The sequence below is a fragment of the Mercenaria mercenaria genome, unplaced genomic scaffold (genome assembly GCF_021730395.1).
Source record: "Mercenaria mercenaria strain notata unplaced genomic scaffold, MADL_Memer_1 contig_508, whole genome shotgun sequence".
NCBI lineage: Eukaryota > Metazoa > Mollusca > Bivalvia > Venerida > Veneridae > Mercenaria > Mercenaria mercenaria.
The window spans coordinates 50,904-63,654 of record NW_026463363.1 but is presented as its reverse complement, the minus strand read 5'-3'; the positions used below and the strand labels follow the sequence as shown (position 1 = coordinate 63,654).

Here is a 12,751-nt window from a genome sequence, read left to right as displayed (position 1 = left end):
AGACCCAGTCAGATGCATGGCCCGGTATTACAGCTCTTTCCGGGGTGCAGTACTTTATGCAGAAAACTGTGTCAACACCTTGTAATCTATTCCCCTATGTGTTTATCTATCAATTTTACAGTGTTTGTTTTTCAGGGTCAACTCCCAGTTGTTAAGTACACAGACAATATTTAGATATTTAGCTTGTCTGATTTGATGATGAATTCCCTTGGCTGACCTGAGCCACTCATGTTGACAGCTGTTTGTACATTATTTTAATGTAAGTACTATCCTGTGTTGGTATTTTTAAAATATGCCATGTTTGGCTTCCCGGTTCATTTGCAATGACGCAATTTGGCTACCTTTATACGTGAGCCGCTATCGCATTGACCCATGATGGGACATCATATTGTTCTGGTACCTCTGCATTCATTTACAATGCCAATTTATGAGATGGTCGCTACTGCGATCAGTAGAGAAGAAGATGTTCTCGAAGAAATTTTAGAACTTGCCTGCAAAGAAGTTGAAAACTGATGGTACTGATGTTAATTTAGTTAATTCATTTTATTCGGAGGACTCTGAAAGTAGTAGTCAGAATGAATATGAAATTTGGAGCGCAGATGAGGCATCAATAATTAACATGAGATCTTTTCAGGGGTTCACCCTGTCATTGACAAAACATTAAACACAAGATTTTCAACAGGGAATATGTGAAAGTAGGTTCTTAATATTTCAGAAATAATGACAATGAAACAACCACTATTCCCAAAACAATCACATCCACAGTCACTTCAACGACACAACCATCACCAAAAACAAAAAGGCGGTATTCTGATGTCTACTGCTCTAAGTTCACAAACGAGGGAACTCAAATGTTTAGGAACATGTCCCTGGTCTAATCATTAGCCCAAAACAACCGCAGCTGGCTGTTGTAAGATGAGAAATTCCGAAAGCAGCGCGCAATGTATCCCTTTGCCTTGCCACTTCATACATACAGAAACCTGTCTGTATTATTCTATCACCAAGCCACCCTCCACTTTTCGTCCCTCAAGCCGACCTCGACAGCGTTTCCTCTCATATATCATGCGAAACGAGGCTATTGCTGGGACTACCAGAGCTTAAAGAACTTCTCCAAGACCGCTTTCAATATTTTGCACCAATGTAGCAACTGTGATTGGCCCCACGGTTCAAACAGATGCACCCAACCTGCCCGTTAAACATCCACTGATACCAGTAACGGCCATCATAAGAAGCTTCCAATAGAAAGCTTACTCTCCACCCCCTACACCCCCCCCCCCACCCCATCTCCCTCCCCCACATCACAAATAATAAATCCAATAACCTACCAAACCCAGTGCATGTTGAGCTTTCCTGGTATTAAGATGGTTACACTAAAACAAAAATGATGTTTCTTTTACAAAGTTTCACTGTCGGCTTTCGTCTAGGATGTACTTCTCGTGTCCCACCTCGGCATGCATAGAGTCATGCATTTGCTTTCACATTCAGTCTGACTTTGTCCGTTCACAATAAAAAAAATTAATTCCTTGCTCTTGAATTAAGTGGCCCTATAACAAATTGCCCCACGATAACTTTATCGTTAGCCATTTACGAACATCAAATACTTTCCGCTTTATCCACGATATTTCCTACTAAAACACTCAATCTCTGTAAACTCTACTGTCCAGAAAGAACACTCAACAGCGTTTTCAAGAACGTTTGACCATGCAGCAGCCCTAACTGTACAAACAGGACGTCACTCCCTTTTACCCAAAACCGATATAGAAGATGTTTTCCGCATTATCCTAATATCACCGCTAGACCACAAATTGGGTTTCACATTTGAAGGCAAGTTCTGTTTCGATACTCTTTAACCAATGGCCGCGTCATCTTCCGTTGCCATTTTTGAAACTCTCTCAAGAATTACAGTGGGCACTTCACTCAAAATATCATGTCCATTATGTTTCTCACTTAATCGATAACTTCACATTCCCGAAACACGGGATTCTAAGAATGCTTGCGCTCACTCCAATCCTTTCTCGACCTATCCGAAGAGGAATTCCTATCAACATGATCAAGACTGATAAAACATTTCTCCCATCGTCTACTATAGAAATTTACGATATAACGGTCGATACGGATACTCTTTCTGCCCACTTACCGAGTTGCAAATTGGAACTTTGAAATCCATTAATAACTACCATGCGCAAATACAAAATCATCTTACATCAATTGCAGTCACTGTTGGGTCACCTCAACTTTGCATGCAAAGTGATTAAACTTGGGCGCTGTTTTCTCCACCGCCTGTATGATCTGACACTATGTAAACCGAAACCCAACCTGCTCAGTAAGCTATTCACAGAAAGCAGAGCTGACCTCAAACTTTGATTTGATTTTCTTCACAGCAACAATGGATGTACCCTTTTCACTAATGACCGCTTTATTTCTTCAACATCGCTCAAACTTCATTCAGACGCAGCTGTCTCTAAAGGCTTCGGTTGCACATATTTATCATCACGGACTTTTGTTCCTTTCCAGAAGCAGTGAAAAAAACATAAAATAAATACCATTTGAGCTCTACCTAATTGCTTTTGCAGTTTCCACTTCAACGACAAAATCATCACAAAAATCTTCGGAGTAAAACGAATTTAAACTTCATTTGTGATAGCCTTGCTGTAGTTCACTGTCTAAATAAGCAGACATCTCGAGACAAATGCATAATGACACTCATCCGTATAACTGTGTTAAATGCCTTAGATCATAATTTCTGTTTTAGAGCCTCTCATATCCCGTCCTACAAAAATACAGTCTGTGATAAGCTTTCTCGTTTTCAGGTAGAAGAGGCATTATCTCTGGCTCCAAACTTGGACAGGAATCAAACTCCAATTCCAGTCCAGATGTCAACAATGACCTTGCTGCAGTAAAGATTCAGTTGATTTCTTCATCATTAGCACCATCCATGTAACAACGAAAAGCTATTACATATCTTGGATAAGTCATCTTCATTCACACACTCACAACCACCCCTTCCATCCGCCCAGGACACAGTTTCATCATTTGTTGCACACTAACATGTTTTAGGCTTTGCTCCATCCACAATAACTGCCAGTCATCTTGTTGCAGTAACTTACTTTCATGAGCTTGCTAACTTTTCCAATCCATGCAACACTACTCATTATCCGCAAAATGCTTCTGGGCTGTCGTAAAATATGTCACACAAAAGATGACCGTCGTCCGCTTTTGGCAAATTATATAGCTAGGTTGGTACGACGCCTGTACTCTGCTGTTCGCCTTTGGTTGGACTGTTTTTGGATATTTTCTAGGTTCAATTTTATGTTACGTTTTTTATTATCTTTTATTTATTAAGCATATATTTTCTTAAAATAGTTATTCAATGAATCATCTGGCACCTGCCAGACATTTTTAAATCCTAACTAGTGTTTGTTCCATCTTCCCCGTGATATAAATTGAACTGCAGGTCAAGGAAGTGCAAATCTTTCTTTGCCACCGTCTGTTTGGCCCCTGTTCACATGTGAATTTGAATAGACTTTTCCTGGGTCTAACTTTATGGCATGCCTATTTAGTAAACATATATAGTTCTCTTCTGAATTTAGTTGTTATAGTTATAAATATCTTATTCGTGCTTCTAATATCTACCTAATAAAACCGCTAATTGGATGTTTTAAGATGAAGATATTATGCTTGACTAAAACTTTAGCTTCCAGTATATATATTCAAATTCGTAGAATAGCACTTAGCAATACATAGTACATTTGACTAAAACAAAACGCTAAAAGAAAAGTCAATTCCTTTTAACCTCATTTGAAAATAACTGATGACTAGCAATTACCGGTAAGCTTTAAAACATTTCTGACATTTTGATATTCTTAAATACGTAGATGGTATTATTTGCATAGATAAATGATCATAGTCTTAAAATATCATAACAATTTTCAGAGATATAGGTACAAATACCTGTTGCGACAACAGCAAAATACATTTTGTCGTTTAACTGCAATTCTAAAAAAGGAGATATTATTAGAAGTTGTTCTAGATCAGCAAATTTATAATATATTGGTACATAGAACATGTTATAAGAAACGATACTTAAATGGAAGAATCCTTTTGCAAAATCTAAATATACGATACGTTCTCAATTTGTTGGCAATTTGGTCTCAATAAAATTCAAATTCAATTCTACTTAATGTTCTCCGGAAAGTTTATCTGTCACAAATGACATTATACTGCCTTGTTTATGAAATGATTTCTACTTGCACACCTTGGCCCTTCATTTGTCGAACGTTAAGTGTGAATTAGTTGCCGCTGTAAGTTTAAAGCTTAGACCTAATAATCGCCTATTTGATTTCACAATTTGCTTTCCCTAGCAACTCACCTGATACTGTCCATTGCTTTATGCCATTACAATCCACAACACAGCTCTCATCTTTTACTATTTCATTGACATCTTTGGATATATCTGTAACTAGCAAATAAATAGCCCGTCGGGATAAAAATAACCGATGTGTGGAATAAAACACGTACTGTCCAGCGAAGTCCCATAATGAAAGATCTGCAGAGTTCGTGTCTGTAAAATCTAGTATTTGTGACTCAACTTCCTTCAAGAGATCCTGCAAACATTTGAATATCGAACTAATCAATATTGTATTACTGTAAGAAAATTCATTCATAAATGCTTCATTAATTTTTCTTAAAATCTTCTGGTTAAATATCATTATTTTGGTACCTCAATAAAATATTTTATTGCTATACCCTGTGCAGTAAACATAACGAAAATTCGCTTGTCTGAGTACACTCAAATGCTCAAATGTATGTTAAGAGGCTTATCATCTTTGTTTATACATCGTCACTTGCACAACTAGTCCCTGTCGATAAAAAACTAAATGATATATTTCAGTGGTTTGTCAATTATATAAAATTATTTGGGAACCTTTTGAATATGTCATATTACAATATCAGGCCAAACAAAATGTACGTTCAACATGTTCAAACTTGAGATATGCCTATTGCATTCTGAATAAATAGCAAAACACAAAGTCCATTATACATTCTTTGTTAGATGGATGTCCAATTTGAAAACAAAACAGTTGTCAGAATAATATGCCTGTGTTAGCTATTATCTTGATCAATATAGTTAACTTCCTGTTGTAATTAAGTAATGTAAACACTTGTGTTGTTTGGTACATTCATAAATCGTAAAATATTCCAACAACAAGGTGAAATTGATTGGTTGAAATATACAAGTAGTAGTCTTATGTTTACATATAAAAATATAGTACCTGATGGGGAACAACTAAACATACTCCCAAGTTTGTTTGTTTGTTTGATTTGGATTTAACGCCGTTTATCAACAGTATTTCAGTCATGTAATGGCGGGCAGTTAACCTAACCAGTGTTCCTGGATTCTGTACCAGTACAAACCTGTTCTCCGCAAGTAACTGCCAACTTCCCCACATGAATCAGAGGTGGAGGACGAATTATTTCAGACACAATGTCTTTTATCAAATCGTCACGGAGAACGAGGATCGAACTCACGACCCCGCGATCCGCAGACAACGCAAAATCAATAAACCTCCACATTTACATCTACCATTTACCTCCAATTCATTCAGAATAGCCTGATCTTTTGATCCGACAGTAAGACTCGTTTCGCTGACACTTCTTTTTTCAACAATAGAAGACAAAATAGCTACCGAATCCTCGACTAGTGTTTCTTCTTGTTCTTAAAATAATATTTTCATTATTATCAATATTACATTTACATGCACATAAACATTACAGTTATTAATTATATAAAAGCAAATAGTTGCATGTGTTATGAAAATGAATGATTAAATTCTGTTTTCATTGATGGTTTTTCTGAAGTTTCAAGTTATCTTACAATAAAAGAGAATAATTGTCATAATTGTAGACTTTACCTTCATGTATATTTTTCCTTCCATAAAGAACTTTTGTATCAACACTGCTATTGGAAAGAGCCCTAATACGCATTTTCTTTTCAGTCGTCTTCTGCTCATCGACATGTTTATTTAACAACTTGGCCAAACGAGTAGCTGTGTCATCAGACGCCTTGCCTGAAAGCCAAAACGAGTTCACTGAAATTATGATTTATGAGTATAAAGCCTGGTGATATATTTTCTTAATCTATGAAAGAGCTTTTTTGGCAACATAAAATATGTTACTTTCTCAGTTCATGCACTGCAATGGCATCGTTCTTGTAGCAAACTAGTGTAAGTGTAGGAAACCGTATACTTCATACGTTGGTATGTTTAGGACATGCACTTTCTATCTAAGATTGAATTACCTCTACATTCTGGTGTTGTGCGCTTGAAATAAAATGTTGAGCGCTCCCCAAGATGATAGGTCTTGCAGCCGAGATAAACAAAAGCTATCAGTAAACTGATCTATATTCCCAGAATAGATCCCGGACACAGGAAGTGCAGCATGTATTTTTGGGATATGAAAGATGAAGGTGGAAAATATTACAAAATTCTATTATTATAAAACCATTAACGTTAAGTGAGAAAAGGGGAGATGAAGCAATTATTATCCAGGAGTGATGTATGATTGCACTTCCTCTTATTGTAGTGATTAGTAATTAAACGTAGTTATTCTGACAAGTGCTATATTGATACTGGTCAATACTTATCCCACGTAAAATTTCAAACAGTCATAACTCCTAAACCAGGTATGGTGAAATATCGGTCAACATTCAGAATTACGTATAATGTCAAAGGGTCATAACTCCAAACCTAGGCATGGAACAACATTTGACATTATTCAACATTCTGTAAAAATGGCACAGGATCGTAACCTCTGGTACAATATTGGTGAATATTCAACATTCTGTAACATGTCAAAGGGACTAAACTCCTAAAATAGAAAATGTGGAAACTCTACAGGTCGCTCGATACGACAAAAGTGAAATTATTTATCCTGTTCATGGACGGTTATGGAACTGCATACTACCGTTCATTTATCGTCTAGCCCAAAATTTGGCAGAAACCAAAATTTACACATCTTACATGTATCTAGAATCAATTTGGAAACATCCATAGGGGTGCTCATACGGCTGTACACATGGAATCTTCAGTGATATATAAGTGTGCGATTCCATGAAAAGCGACGTATGGTCCCCAGTTAAAATAATTGGTCACCCTAAACGAGAAAACAAAGGGCAACACGATCTAAATAGCATGGAATTAAGAAGAGGGATCTGAGATTTCGGAAACCAGGCATAGCGCAAAGTTGGTCAATTCAACATCCTGCAAAATGTCAAAGTGTCATAACTTTCAAACTAGGTATGATAAATTCAAGTCATGATGATGTACGCAAGTTCATTTCATAATGAAACATAAGTTTAAGGTAATTATCTAGCAGTGAAGTTGGCTGAACACACGACATTCGAACATTTTTGAATATCGTTCAGCCAGAATACTGTAAAAGCACATATTTTTGCAGGGTCAAAATTTCGCGAATTTGAAATTCTGAGTATGTTCACGAGGTTTTATATTCGTAAAATTGTGAACATGGTCTCCTACTTGAATTTGAATTATACTAATTGTGAATATTTACGTTGGGAAAAGGTCATACAGGGCCTGGCGCGAGTATAGCGAAAATCTAACCTTCGCGAAAATTTCAGCTTTTACAGTATAGCTTTTTCCTAATATATTTCCCACGTAAGGTAATTGACCTTTTTCTAAAATGTTCCAACGGCCGTTGCTAAGAGGCACTTTGCATCTTCTTACTTGTACATCTATGCCATTCGTACTCTCTTGTAGGTTTAGGTTTACATCTTCCCTAAACAGCCGTTTAGTAAGTGTGGTCTTCCCAACTCCAAACGGCCCAACAACCATTACCCTAATGTTATGTACAGCCTCTTTGCTCTCATTTAAAAGGTCCTTGTAGAGGTCGATTGATTCCTTGTCCATTCTCAATATTTCAGCTGGAATCATATTTGCTGCAAAAAGGAAATATTTTTAAATAAATGTTCTATTTAATGTTTCAACGAAACTGTACCAATGAAAGCTCATAAACCCATTTTGAACCCATTTTGAACATCCAAGTGCAATACATATACCCGTAGCCAGAAAACCACAAGGTCCAAAATCCGCTGAATGTCAGCATTATGGATACGTGTTCTTTTAGTTGTATACAATTGATAAATGTCTCAAAGTATCATTAAAAAACGCGCTGAAAAATGAAAAATACAAATAAACAGTATGCATTGCATGAGAAAATTATGAATTGGCGTATATTTGTATGGACATTTCTAACACAATCTGACAGAATTACAACCTGTCGCAATGAGCTTACATTATTACAAAGGGTCATGATGACCCTGGATCGCTCACCTGAGAAATATGAGCTACATGTTTCAAATGTCAAACTTATGACTTTTAGAAAAATTTTGGAAGATTTTCCGATGTACAATCAAATAACCCCTTGGGCGGGGCCAATTTTACCCCGGGGGTCATGATTTGAACAAAGTTTGTAGAAGTCTACTAGGCAATGTTACATATCAAATATCTAAGATCTAGGCCTTCTGATTTATTTTTAGCAAATTTATGAAGTTTTCCCTATGTACAATCAAGTAACCCCTGGGGCTGTATCAATTTGACCCTGGGGGTCAAGATTTGAACAATTTTGTAGAGGTCCACTAGGCAATGCTACATGTCAAATATCTAAGATCTAGGCCTTCTGGTTTATTTTTAGAAAATTTTGAAGATTTTTCTATGTACAATCAAGTAACCCCATGGGGCGGGGTCATGATTTCAATAAATTTTGAAGAAGTCTACTAGGCAATGCTATATGTCAAATATCTAAGCTCTAAGCCTTCTGATTTATTTTTAGAAAATTTTTGAAGATTTTCCTATGTAAAATCAAGTGACCCCTGGGGTGGGGTCAATTTTAACCCCAGGGTCATGATTTGAACAAATTTTGTAGAGGTCCACTAGGCAATGCTACATGTGAAATATCTGTGCTCTAGGCCTTCTGGGTTTTTTTTAGAAAAATTTTGAAGATTTTCCTATGTAAAATCAAGTGACCCCTAGGGCGGGGTCAATTTTGACCCCGGGGGCCATGATTTGAACAAATTTTGTAGAGGTCCTCTAGGCAATGCTACATGTCAAATATCTAAGCTCTAGGCCTTCTGGTTTATTTTTTTTTCATTTGAAGGTTTTCCTACAGAAATCTATGTAAAATCATGTGACCCCTGGGGCGGGGTCAATTTTGACCCCGAGGTCATGATTTGAACAAACTTTGTAGAGGTCTACTAGGCAATGCTTCACACCAAATAACTAAGCTCCAGGGCTTCTATTTTTTGAGAAGAAGATTTTTAAATTTTTCCTTTCGGTTACCATGGCAACCAGAGTTCTGCATGGAATTCAATTCTTTGAAAAAAAATTGTAGAGCTTCACCCAAGGAACATTCCTGTGAAGTTTGAATGAAATTGGCCTAGCGGTTTATGAGGAGATGTCGGTTAAAGTAAAGGTTCACGGACGACGGACACCGGACGGTGAGCGATCCTAAAAGCTCACCCTGAGCCTTTGGCTCTGGTGAGCAAAAAAGTGGAACTTAAAAATGAAAAGTTTAATTAGGAGTAGTTAAAGCATGAATTTCAAAAATTCAAAAACATAAGATCTTCGACGGGGTTACAGGTTTATATCCCAACTGATGTTACACCCACCCCATCTCGTCTACACAATACACACACGCATACCTATAAAGTCCACACACAGTCCCCTTGATAAATCAAACAAAGGCGGACTGAATCCCTTCTTAAATCTTGTATATAATTTAACCAAATGGCGATTAATTCTTTTCGTATTCAAATAGACAATTATCATCTTAAAATCGTTATTTCTTTATTTCGGTTAAATCTTCGAATTTAAAAATATTTTATTGTGTGTGGCGACTGCAAAGGTCAATTTTAACAGAGCGGGGCGGGTAACTGGGAAGGGTGTTCTACAATCACAGTTTTTATTTGTTGTCAGACCATGATCTCTACTTTTTGTGGAATTCAAGTTTATTATAATTATTATATCGTATTTACTGAAGGTTAAGATTTCTACAAAAGGTATATTAAGAATAGAAATAAAATCCAGAATATAAATATCAAATGTATTTTAGACATTCCCCCTACGTAAATATATTCCAGATGTAATTTAGGTCCTTGATATGACCCAGGTGTTACGAATTTAGATTTTTTTATTTCAATATGAACATTACTGTAAAAGGAAATGTCCATCAAAGTTCTAGAGGATATTCTTATTTATTTTATTCAAAATTTTAGATATTCTGTGGCTTTTACTTTTTGACTAACGATTTCAACAGTTCCGCTATGTGGTATATTAGTCCAAATGCTGATATATTAGTCCAAATGCACACTTGGCATTAATGATCGACAAGTTACACGTCAGACATCTTATCTGATTCAGTCACTTTTTGGCCCAGTCAAATCGGGCAACATTTTCGAAATTACAAACAAGTGCAGTATTATGGTCTTGATCACCAAGGTGACCTACGTTTTTATCAGTTGAATAATACCGGTAGTAAGTCTGTTACGAAATAATTTCCCGAATATTACTTAAACAGCAACTTCAGTTACAAAGAGCCGCATGCCTTATAAATCATTCAAGTCGAAGAAAAATGTATACAACACTATTAGAAAAAAAAACTCTTTTGATAAATAAAATGAAAAAAATATGTCATTTGCAAATATAAGGAACAGGTTTTATATTCGTTTTGTGAGTAGATCTAGAAATGCGGACCTTCTTTCTGCTCTGACGAATAAATTCGGCTTATCAAGTAAGATATGATTAAAACATATCTATCATTAATCAAGGCATTCTGTACAATAAATTGTGTATTCATATTTTTATTGCGGCAGAACAATTCGTAATACTAGTATAATGATGATTTAATGTAGGTTTACTTATTGTTTAGCGGTCTTTTTGCCACACGTAAAAAGTGCATGCGCATTTAAATCAAACATTCCGGTAAAACATCACGGCAACAAACAGCATTGTATATTCGTATATAGGGAGAAGCAGCTGTGCGCCTGGCAGCCATGCTTTTAAAGAATCGGAAAAAATGAAGACTCTTTGCAGAGGGTGACACAAGGACCTCTTTAGTAGTGAAATTATTTCAAAATTCCGAAAGCAGTTTTATAAAAAAAAGATTTTTGAGTTTTCCAATATATATTATAGGGACAAATGACCCTCTCGCGGCCACACAGGGACCGTTTGTGTGAAATCACTTTCAGATTGGATCAGCAGTTTCACACGAAAAGATTGTTAAGGTTTCCACAGTGAACATAAAGGGAAAGTGACCACGCCAACTGGTGGCCATATTTTTGACGAATCACAATAATTCAACTAATCGTGGTAGAGGGTTACATATGGGCCATTTGTGTGACTTTCTTTCAATATCGGACTATCGGTTTAGGAGATGTCATTTGAAGAGTTTCTATTTTTAGCTATAGCGACCCCTCTGTGTAACCAAGCAAAAAGCACAACAATTTGGTCAACATTGGAAGAAGACTATGCAAGGAACATCCAAGCCAAGTATCATTTAAATCAATTCAGAGATGTCGTTTAAAGAAATATTTGCCGACAGACGAACAGACGGACGCGCACACGACGGATGACTGACAGAGCGTCGTGCTCAGTACGCTTGACTATTCGAAAATGATTACCAAGATGTATTATTCCTATCTTAAGATATAAACAAGAGGGTCGTGATGACTTTATTTCGCTCACCTGTGTTAAATTGCTTGCTTTTACTGTAAAAAAAATCTACTTAACAAGTTTGATGAAGATTCGTTCGGCAGTTTATGAAAAGAAGTCGTTAAAGGGTTTTCTTTATTTTCAGCTCTGGAGGCCCCTTAAAAAGACCAAGCTAACCATTTGAACAGGCTTGATATATATCTCTGTCAGGCTGCTACTGTAATTCATGCAAAGATAAGTCAAGAAAACTACTGAAATCTGTAACAAAATTATGCAGGTGGTTAAAATATCTTTGTTTTAGCTTCAAAAACAAGGAAGTAGGTCCGTGTAAAGAATATTAAAGATAAACATTGAAACTGGTATCAAACGTTATACACGTGGTCCAAATTTCTGTGCATAACTACAAGAAAGGAGGCCAGTAGGTCAAGATTAAGATTACTGAAGAAAGATATTTAAATCTGTATCAAAAGTGATACAGGTGGTCCAAATCTCTCTGTTGTAGCTTCATAAACTAGGATATTGGTCTGTAGGACTATCCAAGATGAGTATTGAAAGCTGTATCAAATATTTTTTGTACTATAACTTTCTTTGTTGTAACTTCAAAAACATGAAACTAGGTCAGTAGGTCACAATAAAGATATTCAAAAGAATTGAAATCTGTATCAAGCATTATATTTGTAGTCCAAAATTCTTTATCTTTTCTTCAAAAACAAATAACTCTATGTAAAACAAGGAATCACCCGGGTGTGGCTTATATTGATCACAGGTTCATTATTTGAAAAATCTTGGTAGAGAACCACTAGAGCATGCCACATACAAAATATCTAAGCTCTGAATCTTATGGTTTCAGAAAAAAGTTTTTATCTACATATAAGCCAATTAAAAACTGTTGACCTCGGGGCATAGTAAATTTTGACCCCAAAGTCATGATTTTAACCAAATTGAGTGTTGACCATAAGACAATACTCTTACCAAATATCTAAAATATCTAAGGTGTTGGCCTTATGGTTCTGGACAATATATTCATT

At 36.2% G+C, this 12,751-nt stretch overlaps 1 protein-coding gene across 1 annotated transcript in view; it reads right to left on the bottom strand.

Annotated features, from left to right (window-relative positions):
• Positions 1 to 4,316: 4,316 nt before the first annotated feature.
• Positions 4,317 to 12,751, bottom strand: part of LOC128554496 (uncharacterized) — a 52,148-nt gene continuing 43,713 nt past the window's right edge. Inside the window, exons 6-9 of the mRNA XM_053535770.1 lie at positions 7,688 to 7,954; positions 5,913 to 6,068; positions 5,592 to 5,716; positions 4,317 to 4,604 (exon numbers count right to left, since the gene is read on the bottom strand). Of these exons, the coding sequence (XP_053391745.1) occupies positions 4,332 to 4,604; positions 5,592 to 5,716; positions 5,913 to 6,068; positions 7,688 to 7,954 (821 nt within the window). The 3' untranslated portion in view covers positions 4,317 to 4,331. The remainder of the gene's footprint in view (positions 4,605 to 5,591; positions 5,717 to 5,912; positions 6,069 to 7,687; positions 7,955 to 12,751) is intronic.